The sequence below is a fragment of the Oncorhynchus keta genome, chromosome 6 (genome assembly GCF_023373465.1).
Source record: "Oncorhynchus keta strain PuntledgeMale-10-30-2019 chromosome 6, Oket_V2, whole genome shotgun sequence".
NCBI lineage: Eukaryota > Metazoa > Chordata > Actinopteri > Salmoniformes > Salmonidae > Oncorhynchus > Oncorhynchus keta.
The window spans coordinates 29,786,095-29,805,503 of NC_068426.1; the positions used below are offsets into that span (position 1 = coordinate 29,786,095).

Consider the following 19,409-nt stretch of genomic DNA (forward strand, 5'->3'; position numbering starts at 1 on the left):
CCGGCTAGCTGTCTGAATCGCCGTGACCCCAACCAACCTCACTACTCACTGGACACTTTTGATCACTTGACGAAGCATGCCTCTCCTTAACCTGTTACTCCTACCCCGTACTTTTTTGAACATTCTGTTAAAAATCACGCAACATTTCAGCGCCCTGCTGCTCATGCCAGGAATATAGTATATGCATATGATTAGTATGTGTGGATAGAAAACACTCAGACGTTCATCGAAAAGTGCAGGAAAATCTGATCACTGCTCCACTCCTATTCCCCAGGCGCTCTCTTTTGATGACTTCTGTAATCGTAATAGCCTTGGTTTCATGCATGTTAAAATTAGAAGCCTCCTCCCTGAGTTTGTTTTATTCACTGCTTTAGCACACTCTGCCAACCCGGATGTTCTAGCTGTGTCTGAATCGTGGCTTAGGAAGACCACCAAAATTTGAAATTTTCATCCCGAACTACAACATTTTCAGACAAGATAGAACTGCCAAAGGGGGCGGTGTTGCAATCTACTGCAAAGATAGCCTGCAGAGTTCTGTCCTACTATCCAGGTCTGTACCCAAACAATTTGAACTTCTACTTTTAAAAATCCACTTCTCTAAAAACAAGTCTCTCACCGTTGCTGCCTGCTATAGACCACCCTCTGCCCCCAGCTGTGCTCTGGACACCATATGTGAACTGATTGCGCCCCATCTATCTTCAGAGCTCGTGCTGCTGGGCGAACTAAACTGGAACATGCTTAACACCCCAGCCATCCTACAATCTAAGCTTGATGCCCTCAATCTCACACAAATTATCAATGAACCTACCAGGTACCTCCCCAAAGCCATAAACATGGGCACCCTCCTTGCCCTCTAAATACACCTCTGCTGTCTTCAACCAAGATCTCAGCGATCACTCATTGCCTGCATCCGTAATGGGTCAGGAGTCAAACGACCTCCACTCCTCACTGTCAAATGCTCCCTGAAACACTTCAGCGAGCAGGCCTTTCTAATCGACCCGGCCGGGTTATCCTGGAAGGATATTGATCTCATCCCGTCAGTAGAGGATGCCTGTTTTTGTTTTTAAATGCCTTCCTAACCATCTTAAATAAGTATGCCCCATTCAAGAAATGTAGAACCAGGAACAGATATAGCCCTTGGTTCTCCCCAGACCTGGCTGCCCTTAACCAACACAAAAACATCCTATGGCGTTCTGCATTAGCATCGAACAGCCCCCATGATATGCAGCTTTTTAGGGAATCTAGAAATCAATATACACAGGCAGTTAGAAAAGCCAAGGCTAGCTTTTTCAAGCAGAAATGTGCTTCCTGCAACACTAACTCAAAAAAGGTCTGGGACACTGTAAAGTCCATGGAGAATAAGAACACCTCCTCCCAGCTGCCAACTGTACTGAAGATAGGAAACACTGTCACCACTGATAAATCCACTATATTGAGAACTTCAATAAGCATTTTTCTACAGTTGGCCATGCTTTCCACCTCGCTACCCCTACCCCGGTCAACAGCACTGCACCCCCCACAGAAACTCTCCCAAGCCTTCCCCATTTCTCCTTCTCCCATATCCACTCAGCTGATGTTCTGAAAGAGCTGCAAAATCTGGACCCCTACATATCAGCCGGGCTAGACAATCTGGACCCTTTCTTTCTAAAAATGATCTGCCGAAATTGTTGCCACCCGTATTACTAGCCTGTTCAACCTCTCTTTCGTATCATCTGAGATTCCCAAAGATTGGAAAGCAGCTGCGGTCATCCCCCTCTTCAAACGGGGGGACACTCTTGACCCAAACTGCTACAGACCTATATCTAAGGTCTTCGAAAGCCAAGTCAACAAACAGATTACTGACCATTTCGAATCTCACCATACCCTCTCTGCTATGCAATCTGGTTTCAGAGCTGGTCATGGGTGCACCTCAGCTACGCTCACAGTCCTAAATGATATCTTAACCACCATCGATAAGAAACATAACTGCACAGCCGTATTCATTGATCTGGCCAAGGCTTTCGACTCTGTCAATCACCACATCCTCATCGGCAGACTCGACAGCCTTGGTTTCTCAAATGATTGCCTCGCCTGGTCTACTTCTCTGATAGAGTTCAGTGTGTCAAATTAGAGGGTCTGTTGTCCGGACCTCTGGCAGTCTCTATGGGGGTGCCACAGGGTTCAATTCTTGGACCGACTCTCTTCTCTGTATACATCAATGAGGTCGCTCTTGCTGCTGGTGAGTCTCTGATCCACCTCTACGCAGACGACACCATTCTGTATACTTCTGGCCCTTCTTTGTACACTGTGTTAACAACTCTCCAGGCAAGCTTCAATGCCATTACAACTCTCCTTCCGTGGCCTCCAATTGCTCTTAAATACAAGTAAAACTAAATGCATGCTCTTCAACCGATCGCTGCCTGCACCTGCCCGCCTGTCCAACATCACTATTCTGGACGGCTCTGACTTAGAATACGTGAACAACTACAAATACCTATCAGGAGGCTGAAGAAATTTGGCTTGTCACCAAGATAACTCAAACTTTTACAGATGCACAATCGAGAGCATCCTGTTGGGCTGTATCACCGCCTTGTACGGCAACTGCTCTGCCCACAACCGTAAGGCTCTCCAGAGGGTAGTGAGGTCTGCACAACGCATCACCAGGGGCAAACTATCTGCCCTCCAGGACACCTACACCACCCGATGTCACAGGAACGCCAAAAAGATCAAAGACAACAACCACCCGAGTCACAGCCTGTTCACCCCGCTATCATGCAGAAAGCGAGGTCAGTACAGAAATTGTTAGGTTAGAGTACTTGTTAGATATTACTGCATGGTCGGAACTAGAAGCACAAGCATTTCACTTTTCATCTGGATATTTTCTGTTTTTATTTGTCAGCTTTAGGCCTTTTACATACTTGACGGAAGTTATAGGCCTACTGCTGCATTGGCCTATAGTCTTGGATCTCATTTCTTTAGCCGCCAATGGATCACAGTGTATCAATGTGTTGATATGGCATAGGCTAGTGCTCTTGTCATAGTTGAATTTGAACTTTTATAATTTTATTTTAGAGTTTTATGATTAACCACGTGACATTGATTTTGAGAAACAAAAACGTTATTCCATGAAAATGTACATATACAAATATTCATAACTGGCATGCAAATCGGTACAAATTGCAAGCCTCCCGCATGTTTTGAGCCCCGCCTGTTTTGCATGTTAATTTGGCATTAATACATGTCAATTTTTAAAAACGCAGCATACAAACATGGTCTCTTTTTTGCCTTCTTGAGTGAGGCAGCTCCAAAATGCAGGTGTTTCAAAATGCAGCCAGCGGAAAATACGGAGCGTAGGGGTTGGTAATGTTCTCTAGTTCCCCCGCGATTGGCTTAACATTCAACACCATGGGCCATAAAAGGTTGAATACATTGGCCATGCTGTCAATTCAGCATGACCTCTACCGCATTCAAAACAACTGGAAACTCGGAACTGGGAAATCTCAGACTTCAGTGAGTTCAAGACAAACTAGCTAAGACTGGGAAAATATGGTCATCCAACTCAGAATTCCAAGTCAGGAACTTGAGCCTCTTTCTAGAGCTCCGACCTGATGATCACTGATGTCAAGATTCAACCTTCAGAGTTCCCAGTTGTCTTGAAAGCACCATAAATCCAGAGAATGCCAGACTTTCATGACAAAGTTTGATGACAAAATTTACGCACGAAGGACCGCTGCGCCACCTTCCTCTTCAAGTGAGCACAGCAAAACATGTGATAAAATAATACAGTACATGCAATTTAGCAGACACCTTTATCCAAAGCAACTTGCAGTGCAGTGAAGGTGTCTGAAAACGTGTCCTGTATGTGGTTTGACTGGGGAAGTCACTACCAGAGCCAGCCAGAGAAGAGCTCCGGGGGCTCTGAGCATGGGTAGTATGTAGACAGCCAAACAGCCAGTCATTGGCACCTACTGCCAGGATGGCTAGAGTCCTTGACCATTTTTAGGGCCTTCCTCTGACACCGCCTGTGCTCTGCAGCGCCTTGCAGTCGAATGCCAAGCAGTTGCCATACCAGGCAGCGATGGAACCAGTCAGGATGCTCTCAAAGGTGCAACTGTAGAACTTCTTGAGGATCTGAGGACCCATGCCAAATCTTTTCAGTCTTCCGAAGGGGAATAGGCGTTGCCGTGCCCTCGTCACGCCTGTCTTTGCGTGTTTGGACCATGATAGACTGTTGGTGATGTGGACACCATGGAACTTGTAGCTCCTGACCTGCTCTACTACAGCCCCACCGATGTGGATGGGGGTGTGTTTGACCCTCCCTTTCCTGTAGTCCACGATCAGCTCCTTTGTCTTGATAACAAAGAGGAGAGGTTGTTGTTCTGGTACCACACTGCCAGGTCTTTTAGCTCAGTGAGGATGTCACCTGTAATCCATGGCTTCTGGTTGGGGTATAACAGTCCCTACAGTCACTGTAGGGATGACGCAATCGATGCACTTAGGAGAGCTTCCTCTGGATGAGCATTTAAGGCCCTATACAGCTCGTTGAATGTGGTCTTAGTGCCAGCATCGGTTTGTGGTGCTAAATAGATAGCTACAAAAAAATATAGATGAAAACTCTTGGCAAATAGTGTGGTCTACAGCTTATCATGGTGTACTTTACGTCAGGCAAGCAAAACCTTGAGACTTCTTTGATATCAGATTTTGCCCACCAGCTGATATTGACAAATAGACAGACCACCACCCATCTTACCGGAGGTAGCTGTTCTGAAAACCCATCCAACTGTATATTATCCATGTCATTCAGTCACAACTCGGTGAAACATGAGATATTACAGTTTTTATAGTTCCATTGGTAGGATAGTCTCGAACGGAGCTTATCCAGTTAATCCAGACACTCTAATGTACTTGTCCTCTTGCTCAGTTGTGCACTGGGGCCTCCCACTCTTCTTTCTATTCTGGTTAGAGACAGTTTGCACTGTTCTGTGAAGGGAGTAGTACACAACGTTGTAAGAGATCTTCAGTTTCTTGGCAATTTCTCGCATGGAATAGTCTTCATTTCTCAGAACAAGAATAGACTGACGAGTTTCAGAAGAGAGTACTTTGTTTCTGGCCATTTTGAGCCTGTAACCGAACCCACAAATGCTGATGCTCCAGATACTCAACTGGTCTAAATAAGGCCAGTTGCATTGCTTCTTTAATCAGCACAACAGTTTATCTGTGCTAACATAATTGCAAAAGGGTTTTCTAATGATCAATTATCCTTTTAAAATTAGAAACTTGGATTAGCTAACACAACGTGCCATTGGAACACAGGAGTGATGGTTGCTGATAATGGGCCTCTGTACACCTATGTAGTTTTTCCATTAAAAATCAGCCATTTCCAGCAACAATAGTAATTTACGACATTAATTAAGGAGGCTGCAAATTTTCGCAGCTTTTTGTTAAAAATCGCGCAAAATTTCAACATCCTGCTACTCATGCAAGGAATATAGTATATACATATGATTAGTATATGTGGATAGAAAACACTGAAGTTTATAAAACTGGTTAAATCATGTCTGTGACTATAACAGAACGCGTTTAGCAGGCAAAATCCCAAGGAAAACTGTTCACAAAAAAAAATATATATCCCTCCGCCAGTCTCTGTATTGTTTATGGCAAGGGAAAATAGATGGCGACCCGTTTAGAATAGCTACAGCTTCCACACGATGTCGCCAGTACTGTCATTTGCTTTGAAGTTAATCCTTGGTCAGATGAGAAATAGGCACTTCCTGTCATCAAGTACACAGCAGGAAGTTTTGAGAGAGAGAAAATGGACCATCATTTCAAAACGTGCTGCTATTGAATACAGATCGCCCCGTGATCAATTGTATTGATTATTAACGTTTACTAATACCTAAAGTTGGATTACAAAAGTAGTTTGAAGTGTTTTGTCAAAGTTTATAGGCAACTTTTTTAATTTAAAAAAATGACGTTGCGTTTTTGAAAGCAGTTTTTTCCTGATCAGACGGGCTTCATAAATGGACATTTTGGGTATACATGGACGGATTTAATCGAAAAAATGACCCAATTGTGATGTTTATGGGACATATAGGAGTGCCAACAAAGAAGCTCGTCAAAGGTAATGAATGTTTTATATTTTATTTATGCGTTTTGTGTAGCACCGGCTACGCTAATTATTCTGTTTACGTCCCCTTTGGGTATTCCGGGGGTTGCATGCTATCAGATAATAGCTTCTCATGCTTTCGCCGAAAAGCATTTTAAAAATCTGACATGTTGGCTAGATTCACAACGAGTGTAGCTTTAATTGAGTCCCCTGCATGTGTGTTTTAATGAAAGTTTGAGTTGTATCGAGTACTGAAATTTCCACTGATGTTGATCCCTGTACAGGGACACTGTATTTCTGATCAATTTGATGTTATTTTAATGAACAAAACATTTGCATTTCTTTCAAAAATAAGGACATTTCTAACTGACCCCAAACTTTTGAACGGTAGTGTACCTCCACACAAACTATCGTTGTATCATAGTATCAATGCCCCCCTCCCCCCTTACTAACACCCTTTTTTTCTAGCACTAACTCTCACACTTGTCTTTTGTTACTAGCACTGACTTTGCTAATAGCTACTTTACTGTAGCAAAATGCACTCACAGTACTATGACTGTGATATGTGGTTGTCTCAAATAGCTACCGTATGATGAATGCAGTACCTGTAAGTTGGATAAGAGCTTCTGCTAAATGTAAAATGTCTAACTCCCTATATTGGCTGACCCTCATCAACTGCCTCACTTTTTGAGAGCCACTCTGAAGCATGTCATTTCTCATGTCCAACTATTTTTCCCCATTGCTACAAGGAGTTCATTCCCCTCAAGGAGGTGACCTTTGCTTGCCTCAGTGACAACATCAGGGAGCCCTTCTTGGCTGACAGTGCCAAATTTGGTGGAAATTTTCACCAGCACCAGGGGAGAGCTAAGGACATGGCCAAACACCTCTCATGTGCAACATTGTTCATGCTCAGCTGGGTATCAAAGGTATCAAATGGCTTCATGTATGTGTAGATTTTCTTTCAGTATTTAATTTTGTGAGTGAAAAAATATGCAATTAATACTGAATCTTAAAGGTGTTTTATGGAGACATTAAATATTATTGTACTCCATATCCATACACCCCAGGCTCCTCTGCTTCCTCCCAGGGAGGAGGAACACCCCTCGCTCTGGTACTCCATTCTCACAGGCTATATGTTGCCAGGTCAGTCTTGTGGGTGACCCTGTTGGGGTGACATTTTAGTCTTTGGAAGATTATTTAAAAATTATAATAGCATGAGGTCATGGCATACCAGCTCAGATAGAGTTGAGCAATTATCCAGGTGCTTGTTATTATAAAAAAATATTTTTATATTCATTAGGATCGCAATAATCAATGTGGCAACTTTTATTATCTAAACCCTCTTTCTATCATTGTGTTTCTGTCAGACATGTTTGACACCGCGCTGGGCTGTTGACCAGCAATGGCTACCCTCCCCAGGACGTGTTGCTATCTTGCGGTTTCTAGCTTATTTTTCCTAAGAGATAAAATTTGGTTTCAGTTTTTGGTTTGTTTCTTTGATTCATCTCACCTTCTTACTTTCACCACTAAGGGTAGTCACCAGATTTCTGCGGGTCTTTACTCCCACAGTTGTGCTTGCAAGTAAACTTCTGCTCTGTTAGCTAGCAGTTTTCTGCTGAAGGCAGTTCTTTGTGGTGATAAAATGGGATGATTGCAATCATTTTTTGGAGTCATTACTGAATTATTTAAAGTGTAAAACAAACATTAAAATGCTGTTAAGAGGTAAAGTAAAAATCTAAACCAGCCTGTGAAAAATACCTGTATATAGTTATCTTTTACAGTTTACCACCCAGCCAATGTATTCTGTGCATATGACAAATAGACATGACTTTGATTTTGTGATGTGTATAGCCAGGAAACTTCAGCGACACTGTATGTTATCGGGTAAGTTCACTGGAGTACTCAACATGATCATGCCACGTGAATAGACCTATAAACGTGGCTTGAACACCAACCTGTGTTTCCCCATCATATCCGTGGGGTGTGCCAAAGTCATGCATCTGTGACACGGCGTCAAAAACTCCCAAAAACTGTCCGTTTGCGGAACAGTATGCTGGAATTTTCAACCCAGAAATGTGTATTTTCATGCAGTGATATCAGATTGATACATACAGTACCAGTCAGAAGTTTGGACGCACCTGCTCATTCAAGGGTTTTTCTTTATTTTTACTATTGTGTACACTGTAGAATATTAGTGAAGACAACAAAACTATTAAATTACACATATGGAGTCATGTAGTAACCAAGAAAGTGTTAAACAAAACAAAATAGATTTTCTATTGGAGATTCTTCAAAGTATCCACCCTTTACACACTCTGAACCACATTCATGAGGAATGCTTTTCCAACAGTCTTGAAGAAGTTTGATGTCTACACTACTTTTCTACAACGTAAAAAATTGTCAAAATAAAGGAAAACCATTGAATGAGTAGATGTGTCCAAACTTTTGACTGGTAATGTACTGTATATGCACTGTATTGTTTTGCTTTTGTGAAAGTGAAATATGGCCTTTATAACATTGATGTTGAAACTGACATTTGAATAATAAAACCTGAGCTGTACCAGCATTAGACAGTACCTGGAGCATGACCACTGAAGGACACATGATGGAGATAGCCAGGACCCAGATGATGACAATGATCAGCTTGGAGGTGGAGATGGTCAGCTTCTGCTTGAAGGGGTACACGATGCAGCGGAACCTGTCATAGGGAGAGGAGAGAATGGATTGTTCCTTAGTGAACATTTTCAACACACACACTTTTGTTTCACAAACACACAGCTTAATTCATGATTTCATCAGTTGAAAGAAACCTCACCTGTCCACAGCTATTGCCACCAGAGTAAAGACTGAAGCTGACACTGATATGCCTTGAACCATCCCACTCAGCTTACACACTAAACTTCCAAAAGGCCAGCCTGTCAAATAAGACAAAGACGTGATATGTAGAATATACAATGAAAGAAGATATCTGGGACAAATAATGAGTCAGTAGTGGATCCTTAGCTTGAATATTTTTCTTAAGAAAAAGGTACACTCTTAGAAAAAAGGTGCTATCTAGAACCTTGAAGGATTCTTTGGCTGTCACCATCGGTGTAACGGCTGTTGGAAGGAGTGGAGGACCAAGGTGCAGCGTGGTATGTGTTCATCTTTATTATTTGAACTGAACACTGATTAACAAAAAAACAATGAAGAGAACGAACAAAACCAAAACAGTTCTGTCTGGTGCAGAAAGAGAAAACAGAAAACTACCCACAAAACACAGGTGGGAAAAGGCTACCCAAGTATGGTTCTCAATCATAGACAACGATAGACAGCTGCCTTTGATTGAGAAACACACCCGGCCAAACACAGAAATAGAAAACATAGAACACAAAAACATAGAATGCCCACCCCAACTCACGCCCTGACCAAACCAAAATAGAGACATAAAAAGGATCTCTAAGGTCAGGGCGTGGCAATCGGAGAACCATTTGAATATCCCTTTTTGGTTTGAGTAGAAGCCCTTTTGCACATGGAACCCAAAACAGTTCTACCTGGAACCAAAAAGGATTTCCTATGAGGATAGCCGAAGAACCCTTTTGGAACCCTTTTTTCTAAAAGTGTAGATAACATGCAATTTCATAAGCATGAACAAAAATGAATAGGGACTGAGTGAGGGAATATGTGGAAAGACAAGTAGAGTGATTGGAAACTGTGTAATAGACATTGGGTCAAAGTAGATAGCACTAAGCACTCTAAGCTCATGACTGTGCCACTTACAGTAAGTTCTGTATAGAAGCAGCCACGGTTGACAGTCTTAGACTGATTTTGTCCATTAGACCTATCAGCTGTCAGAATATGACCATTACAGTAAACACAAACATTCAGGAAAACAACCCCAGTACCACCAACAACATAACAGAGGTAACCGGGTGCTAACCAGGGGTTGGAACCAGTTCAGAGAGCAGACATGAAAACCGGAAAATAACAAACATTTTCAAGAAACAGAAACAGAACTGGGAATTAAATGGTCTGTACTGTTCCAGAATCATTCTTTTTAAAGCATGGGAATCGGTTAATAACATTATTTTTTGTTACACAAAAAAACAACAAAGCGCCTGTCACTCAGAAACTTCTTCCAGTGTCTGCCTGCCAGCTGAAAATCTGTCCGTGGGTGTGTGTGTAGCCTACCTCCCCTCCCCCTCTGAATATTTATTTTTTTATTAGAGAAGAATGGATTCACTTTTTCAATGCTAGTTAAAGATACTGTTGTTTCACATTAGACTTATTAACTACAAAAAGGTCATTTTAAATGTTGGTGCCGATCTGCACACAGAAGCTTGTTAGCTAGCTCTGGTCCAACGTTAAGCCAATCAGAAGTTCAGAGAAATTCAAAGTTCCTCCACAGAAGCCGCTCCTCCCGAGATAAAATTTTGTAGGTATAAGTCAGATAATGCATGTCATAACATAATGCACTAGAACAAGGGTGCTAGCCTTGGCATGCAAGGGTATTTGCCTTAGCACGCCAAGGCTTTTTTAAATTATTATTTATTTGCGTGGCTTGCCAAGCCTTGGCTTGATTTTTATTATCTCACTTATTTTCAGCAGGTAATTTATTTTTATAGACTGGACAAAATTTGTGAAATTGCATGCATTGGTTTCGAAATTGCATTGATATTCACCGCAATGTTGTAGTTATTACCAAGGTATGTCAACCTGATTAGCCAATGGGTTTTCATGATTTTGCAGGAGATTAATATTATTAGTTCAGCGCAAGCCTCTCCCGCCAAATTCAAAACCAAGGCGTCACTGAAGATGAGAGATTCGTTTTCAGTTGGCTATGAGCTAGCAAGCTTTCTTTTGTTATTTAAAATGGTTCAGGCCGCAAAATCTCATCAGCAAAGAGGCAGATTTCCACTCATGTATTGCCCCTTGGACAACCGAATATGGATTCTCTGTTGTAAAACTGTTGTTTGTTGGACGTCAAGTCAAGTGCACAGTGTCGTTTTGAAACGAGACATGAGAAAAACTTCAAGAATGAGGCGGGCAAGGCTGAATGAATCAAGATGGCCGTGTCCAGGTATGAAAAGCAAAGAAGTGTGTTTAAAAAATCTACATGCAGTCAAACATCAAGCAACAGAGGGGAGATACAAAAGTTGCGCAGTGCACTGCTAAACATGGAAAACCATTTACTGAAGGGAAATATATCAAGGAGTCTTTCCTCAGTAGTTCGCAGGCTTTATTTGATGTATTGCCTAACAAAGACACAATCATCTCAAATATAGAATACATGCCTGTGTCTGCCAGAACTGTTGAAAGGCGCATTACTGAGATGGTTGAAAATATAAAGGAGCAGCAAACTATAACGTTAAAGTGTGGCTCTTGATGAGAGTGTGGATGTGAATGACATTCCACATCTGTCAGTTGTTGCAAGATACTGTGACTCAGAGCAGGTACGCGACAAGCGCCTTTGTCTAAAACCCATGCATGGTACTACTAAAGGGGAAGATGTAGCAAAACCCTTCACTGATCATTTAAAGGAGAGAGGTGTCGATATTAAAAACATATTCTCTATTACAACTGACCGTGCCCCCGCTATGGTGGGGAAACAAAGGATTCGCAATGCTGATAGCAGATAAGATTGGCCACCCCTGTGGTTAATTTTCACTGTATCATTCACCAAGAGAATATGTTATAATATTTCAAATTCCGATTTAGGCACTGTGTAGTTAAAATTGTGAATTTCTTTGTTGCTCGCTTATCTTTGACATAGACAGTTTGACACTGCTGGAAGAGATGGAACAAATCCTCAAACGCTTGCCTCTTCACTGCAGTTTCAGGTGGTTAAGTGGACGGAAGGTTCTGGAACAGTTTGTGAAGTGTTTGGATACAGCTTTTTGTCAGAAAAGGGCCAAAACTATCCAAAGCTTGAGGATGAGGATTGGCTTGTACAATTGATGTTTCTCACTGATATAACAGGTCACCTCACTGAGCTCAACCTGCACCTGCAGGATCTGTCTGTGTGTCAGTGGATGGGTATCGAGGACTCTGAAAGGCAGCTGATCGAGGTCAAGGCATCCTCCCTTTGGTCATCAAAATTGACGGAGCTGCGCAAAGAACCGGAAGGGACTGAGAGAGATTAGGGGGCCTCCATTATCCACTGTTGGAAGAGCATGCCAGTGAAATTTGACAGTCTGAAGAAAGTTATATTTGCAATGCTTTCAGCATTTGGATCCACGTATCTATGTGAACAGATCTTTTCACACATGAAGTCAATCCTGAGCCCTTCACGCCGCCGGCTGACAACGGACCACTCAGAGGCCTATGCGCAGCTCAAAGTCTCCAAATATAGCATAGATATTATGCAGCTCAGATATGGAAAGCAGGGACAAGGATCACACTAAATTGGTAAGATGTGAATTTCAACACCAAATGATATAACCTTGTAATGTTCACGCCAGAAAAATTTCAGCAAGTACTAATGTAAACGTGTGTGTATTTGTGTTGCAGGGGATTTGGAATAAGACGGGGGAGATGGAAGACGGAGTAGGCTACAATTCTCAGCAACAGCTATGGAGATGATAATATGGAAATAAGATGTATTTTTTTTACATTCAGTTATGTTCAGGGCTGTTGGTAGGCTTAACAGTCATCATAGTTGTTTATTTTTATTGAACCTTGTATTTTTTAATCACATGTATTGTTTGACCTTTGTAGTTATGTAGCCTATTTTGTAATGGGACTGTTCCACAAAAACACATGAAAGAGGAGCAATTTATACACATTATTATTATTATTATTATTTTAAACAAAGATGCATAAATCATATTTCCAAGTTTTCCAACAAAATGTTCACATATAAACAATTGAAATGTCTGATAAATGCAATTGAAAACAGTAGAAGACACTTGAATCGAAATCTGGATTCTATCTAGATAAAACACATCCAAGAAATATTATCCATAAATCAAAACCATAAAACTACAATTTAGACCGCTTAATATACATAAAGCCACTCCTATCAAGTCACAATAAGACCGAATTCAAATTAATACATCAAAATGAAAATGACCATAGCATTAAAACTGCTGACCACAACTGCATGTCAGACAAATACACATAACGCAATGAAATAAGAGGCATAACATCAAAGGAATTACTTACAATCATCAAGGACGCTTGCCAAACAATATCGACCAAACAATCAGGAAGTACAATACAAAGATCTATAGATGCGTTTGAAAAGGAGCGAAGACGGCGCCGGATTCAACAACTTGGACAAAGCCTTGGTGCGGCATTGCTCATCTGATGCAGGTAGGCCTTTAGTGGAGCTGGGTTGTGCTAATGGACAGCACCTCCGTTTAGCGAGCTATGGAATGCATCCGTGTGTCCGCAATTAGACATAAAACAAACACAATTAGTTATAATATACATAGAAAATCATAACTGGCATGCAGATGGTTAGAAATGGTAGGATAAATTGTGAAATGGCACTCCACACAAAATAGGTTGCCAGCCCCTGCACTAGGAGGACCCTAGCTCTATAGGTGGTAAATCATTTAATCTGAATAATTTGATTCAATGCAATTTCCTCTTTGAGGACTGCAACTGTAGAAATACAATTTATTTATGCCTATTAATATGCCATTGTCAACTTCCTGTCCATGGTTATTTTGCTCACTGTCAATTGCTCGCTGTCCAGTAAATTAGTATTATGATTAATGCAGTCAGTCTACCGATACAAAATTGGCCTACAAACGCTCCTTTGCATTATGACAGCTAAATCTCCCATAGTAACCATGCCATTCCAAACACAAAAACAAAAAAACAGCAAAATATAGTGTCCAGTGGTATATAAGAGGACAACGCTCTTCTTTTGGACTTAAAATCGCTTACCGTGTTATAATATAGATTATCAATTTACTTTCCTGTGTCTATTCTCTTCCTTAGTTGTCTGTCAATGTTGTACAATGTTATAGCTATAGCAAATGCTTAAGAATGAATGATTTGCCATTTACAGTATAATGGTTGATATCCAACCGTTGGATCAAGAAATGATTGTAGGGCAATGCTCTGCAAATGAGCGTAAACTAAACCATAATGGTGCCATGCATCTGACTTGACTGTTAGTGATTGAATGTGTTTAAAAATATATATAAATACATTGTTTTAATTTATTTATTTGCTAGGGACAGATACAATGATTCAATGTTTTAATTGTATATATCCCAAACATATTAGCCTATTATTATCTACTTATATATTATCTATACTGCCTAAAACTTTTATAAACCATCTAATAATAAAAAGTTAGTCATAAAAGTTTTAGTTAAAAGACCATCTTTTTTATAGCTCCTGAACAGTTATTCTGATTCCCATGTAAAGTAGCCTTTTGAGTGACTATTTTTGGGGGATAGAAACGCTCACAATTTGAGAAATTGTACTTATTCTCTCATGGCTGACTACCAGGAAGTTAGAAAAGACAGGCTAAGTGGGCAGAGAGCTTGTATTCATGAGCTCACCTTTATTGACAGCTCTTTGAAACTCCTATGTCAAGAAACTTGGATGCAGTGAGCCGTGTTGCAAAAAAATTGATCTCAAGAAAATTTGGTGATGTACAAAACAACATTTAAATTTAATCAATTATGTCAATTATTTATATATCTCCCATTTGTCTCTTGTGTCACAGCAACACCGATTGATATGTTGAAATGACAACTGGTAGAGTTTTTAACAACCCTTCCCCGCCTTTTGAAGACCTAGCTAGACAGTAACTAGCTCACATCAGATACAGATGAAAGGAGAGACATTTAATTATCTTTGCCATGGATGGATAGTGTAAACTTTTAATTATATTTGCTGACAGCCTACAGTAATTTTTTTGGCACCAGTAGAGTAGCTATCTAGTTATATAAACCACGCCTCTCCACAAACACACCTTCTTCAATGTTGGTTACTAGGTGGTACTTATTTAAATGAGGTAAGAGAATATCATGTTACCATTGGTGTATTCAAATGAGAGAGTTAGGGCGATGTCACCCTAGCCCCTTAATAATCCTGCCTCCTGAAATCAAGTGTTTGACATGGGGGAATGGACCAGTAACGTTATGATCAAACTTAATTAATGTACAGTGGGACAAAAAAGTATTTTGTCAGTCACCAATTGTGCAAGTTCTCCCACTTAAAAAGATGAGAGAGGCCTGTAATTTTCATCATAGGTACACTTCAACTATGACAGACAAAATTAGAAAAAAAATCCAGAAAATCACATTGTAGGATTTTTTATGAATTTATTTGCAAATTATGGTGGAAAATAAGTATTTGGTCAATAACAAAAGTGTATCTCAATACTTTGTTATATACCCATTGTTGGCAATGACAGAGGTTTGCTAATCCCTGCTGCAGACGTTCTTACTAAAAAGCAGCGGTTTGATCAAACAAGGGCTGACTCAGTTTGAGTACTGGCCATCGCAATCAGATAGGGTCCCGCAGGTAGCCTCTCTTGTCTTTCAATGATAAAAACATATTCAGAAGTGGTTCCAGAGGACCAGGGGTACCAACTCTGTATTTATAGTCACAAAACCAATTATGCTTTCGGGGAATCTCAAATTGTCTTGTCGGAAGAAGAATTTGACTGGCTACAGCGCTTCCACCAAAGCGGTTATTGGGGATCATCCGAGACATTTTTGTCGGGGCAAGGCGTAAGCGTGGGGGAAAATATTTGAAGAGTATGGGCTGTGATGTGACGTTTGGAAGTCTAAGGTGTTCAATTTTCAACATTCAATTTCACCCAAGATAGCTTCACAGATCAAGGAATTGTTAATTACATTTTGGGTACACAGAATCATTATTAGAATTCGGTCAGGTTGCCCAGAAAACCAAGAATGCTGATTCAAAATAAATTGAGAATAAATTATAATTGTGCATCATTTTATTGAGTTTGTGTCCTTAATCGGATGGTCTTTATTTGGTCTGCCCCAGCCCTCCCTGGATCTTTCATTCATTTTTAAGGGTGGGTTACCATGTGCAGGGCTGAACTGTGAACAACAGTGTGGAGCTCCATAGGGTGGGCTTAGGGAGTAGGCCATGGTCTCAGGCCCAGGGAGAGGTCAGGCAGGAGGGCAGGCAGGTGGATTGGCAGGGCAGGCATGGAGGGCAGGCTTTGAGTGTAGGCCTAGAGCTCTGGGCTTAGGCTGTGGAGCTCCAGTGTAAGGCGTGGAGCTCGAGTGGGTGAGGCAGGAGTGAAACGCAGGAAGTGGGTACCCTGAGGGGGGCAGAAGTCACCATGTCAGTGGGAGCCTGTCTGGAGCTCCATAGAGGGCCAAGGGAGAAGGTTGAAAAGTGGGACTGTCATTTTTCAGAGTGCTCCTATTGATTTGTATTGGGTGACCAGGTATTGGGTGCCCTTGGTTAACTGCTCTGAAACCGTCAGTGGATCCCCCCAGTGACTGACCCCGGGTAGGGGCCTTGGTCTCCCCGGGTAGGGGCCTTGGTCTCCCCAGTCGGGGTCTCCCCCAACAAAGCCATGGACACCCAGCACACCCTTGGTGGCCCCTGGAGCTTTCCCCCTATCCCGCTCGGATACCAGGTGCATGGATCCAGTGTGCGGTTCCAACTAAAGTAAATCGCTGATATTTATATGCTTGTATCTCTCCCAATACAGACTTGTTTAGGGTCGATTGGGGGTCGCTGGTGAACCGGGTCTTACCAACTTTCTCTCCCAAAATGGACCTGTTAGTTCCCATTGCCTGGATTTGCCTATAGGGAGAAGCTCAGGGAACTGGCAGTGTGGTGCCAGGAAAATAACCTCTCCCTCAATGTGAGCAAGACAAAGGAGCTGATCGTAGACTACAGGAAAAGGCTGGCTAAACAGGCACCCATTAACATCAACAGGGCTGTAGTGGAGCGGGTTGAGAGTTTGAGAGATCACCAATGATCTACCATAGTCAAAACACACCAAGACAGTTGTGAAGAGGGCACGACAAAACATTTTCTCCCTCAGGAGGCTGAAAAGATTTGGCATGGGTCCCCAAATCCTCAAAAAGTTATACAGCGCCATCGAGAGCATCCGGACTGGTTGCATCACTGCCTGGTATGGCAACTGCTCGGCGTCCTACAGTACAGAGGGTAGTGCGTACGGCCCAGTACATCACTGGGGCCAATTAATCAAATGGCCACTGGACTACTACATTTACACCCCTCCATTTGTTTTGTAAACTACTGCTATTCACTATTAATTATATATGCATAATCACCTCACCCCTACCTAAATATACAAATTACCTCTAACCAGTACCGCACACTGACTCGGTACATGTACCCCCTTTATATAACCTCGTTATTGTTATGTTATTGTGTTACTTTTTATAATTTTTTACTTTAGTTTATTTGGTCAATATTTTCTTAACTCTTTCTGAACTGCACTGTTGGTTAAGGGCTTGTAAGTAAGCATTTCACGGTAAGGTCTACAATTGTTTAATCCGAGGCATGTGACAAATAAAGTTTAATTTGATTGTGCCAGACTGGCTCTCCCCCTTTCTCTGTCTAGCCACTAGCCTCCGCATAAAAACAAAATGGTGAAAACACCTTGCTGCCCCAGGTTACTCCTGGGGCTACGCCTTTTTGAGGGTTGCTTTGCCATCAATCGGAAACCCCCGGATTTTCACTGTTGGGGCAGTAGCAGGCCGCCTCCATGTGGCCTTCGTCCTCCGAAGTGTAGACCAGGACGACTCGGTGGAAAGACAGGGGGTCTCGCCTCTCTTCCTTCTCCCCCGTGCACTCCTCCTTTCCCTTCCCGTCTCGGAGGGAGGCACCCACCTGACTCTGCGTCCCGGCTCCCCGCATCTCACCATTTTGCCTGGGTTGCACCCAACTGACTCTCTCCGTTTCCCTCGTTATGCACGGCATCAAGGCTGCGTCTGAAGAGGATTGGGGGTTGCTGGTGAACCGGGTATTCTCATTTGTTTCCCTCTTGTACTCTGCTAAGCACTGCCTAATTCAAACCTCTGCTGTAGGCAGTGTAGTGCAGTGCAGTGTGGCTCACTCCTACCGCCTCTCTATCCCTTGGCTCAGGGAGCTCGTGGTCGGGAGAGGGCTTTGGCTCTGACTCTGCGCCCTGGCACCCCATATCCCCCCATTTTTTTTAGCAGGTGTCCCATAAGGACAGAGAGAGCTAGTGCGTCCACGTCCTTACCAACCACTGCCTGTTGATTGCCTGCCCAGGTGCCCTCCACAGCTGTGGGCAATCCTGCAATTGTGTAGGGTTAAGGTTGAGCCAAAGTTTGGACATGAAACTATGGTTAGTGTTGTGGTTGAGGGGTAGGGTCAGGGTTCGGAGGCATTTGAGTACTAACCTGTTATGATGTTGTCCACCAGGGTAGTGGGCATACAGAATATGCCAACCAACAAATCACTAATAGCCAGATTGAGTATGAAGAGGTTGGTGACTGTCCTCATATTCTTGCTACGCAGCACGATGAAACACACCACACCATTCCCCACCATACAGACCAGGAAGATGAACAGGTAGGACACAATGAAGACTACCGCCACCGAGGGCTCGTGGAGGTACAAGTCCACATAGGTGATATTCTGTTGGGTGTAGTGGTAGGGTGGGTATTGGAGGCATTGGGGGTCCCTTGAGGAGTTGAAGTAAAAGGTGTTCCAGTCTTCTGAGCTGTTGGAACAGTTGGGATCCAGAGTCGGTGTCATGGTGGAATCTGAGGAGGGATTGGGGGGGTGAGGGAAAGAAAGAGAAAGAGAAAATGGGAGGGAGAGTATGACGGCGAGATGGTGGTTTTAGATTGTGGGTTTCTTTGTTCTGTACATATAGTGAAATGATTTGTCACGTTGGACACCTTGTGAATATACTGTAGTGGTTGACAAAAGAAAAGTTCTGGTAGAGATGATGTGCAACAGTCTGGCTATTTTCAGATTACATTTTTTATAGGGAGCATTACTTCTTTAAACAATCCTGAATGGCTATCAGCATTCACCCACCTACTATTTTACCACTACATCACTGGGTGTAACCATTTCAACCTTTCAAGTCATTCAGATTTAAATTACCAGGACTGTGTGCTGAGACTATGTTAGAAACATCCTATTTACAAAATCATCCAATCAAGAAAGCCCATACTCAGAAAGGTAAAAGCCTTCACAATCTACAGGTAATAAAAGGCAATACCACACTCACATGAAGTGGATAGTGATTGGTCACCATTACATACAACATACATAACCTAGTCTCCAGAAATCAACTAGAACCATTTTTCTTTCTTGATGATTGTGTGATGATTCCGTCAAGTGTATGCTGTCTCTCAACTTCACGCACACGCACACACAC

At 42.2% G+C, this 19,409-nt stretch overlaps 1 protein-coding gene across 1 annotated transcript in view; it reads right to left on the minus strand.

The window, feature by feature from the left end:
- Nucleotides 1-18,771, minus strand: part of LOC118385681 (neuropeptide FF receptor 2-like) — a 28,131-nt gene extending 9,360 nt beyond the window's left edge. The window contains exons 1-3 of the mRNA XM_035772897.2: nucleotides 18,418-18,771; nucleotides 8,901-9,000; nucleotides 8,663-8,783 (exon numbers count right to left, since the gene is read on the minus strand). Coding sequence (XP_035628790.2) covers nucleotides 8,663-8,783; nucleotides 8,901-9,000; nucleotides 18,418-18,568 — 372 coding nt within the window. The 5' untranslated portion in view covers nucleotides 18,569-18,771. The remainder of the gene's footprint in view (nucleotides 1-8,662; nucleotides 8,784-8,900; nucleotides 9,001-18,417) is intronic.
- Between the last annotated feature and the right edge of the window lie 638 nt (nucleotides 18,772-19,409).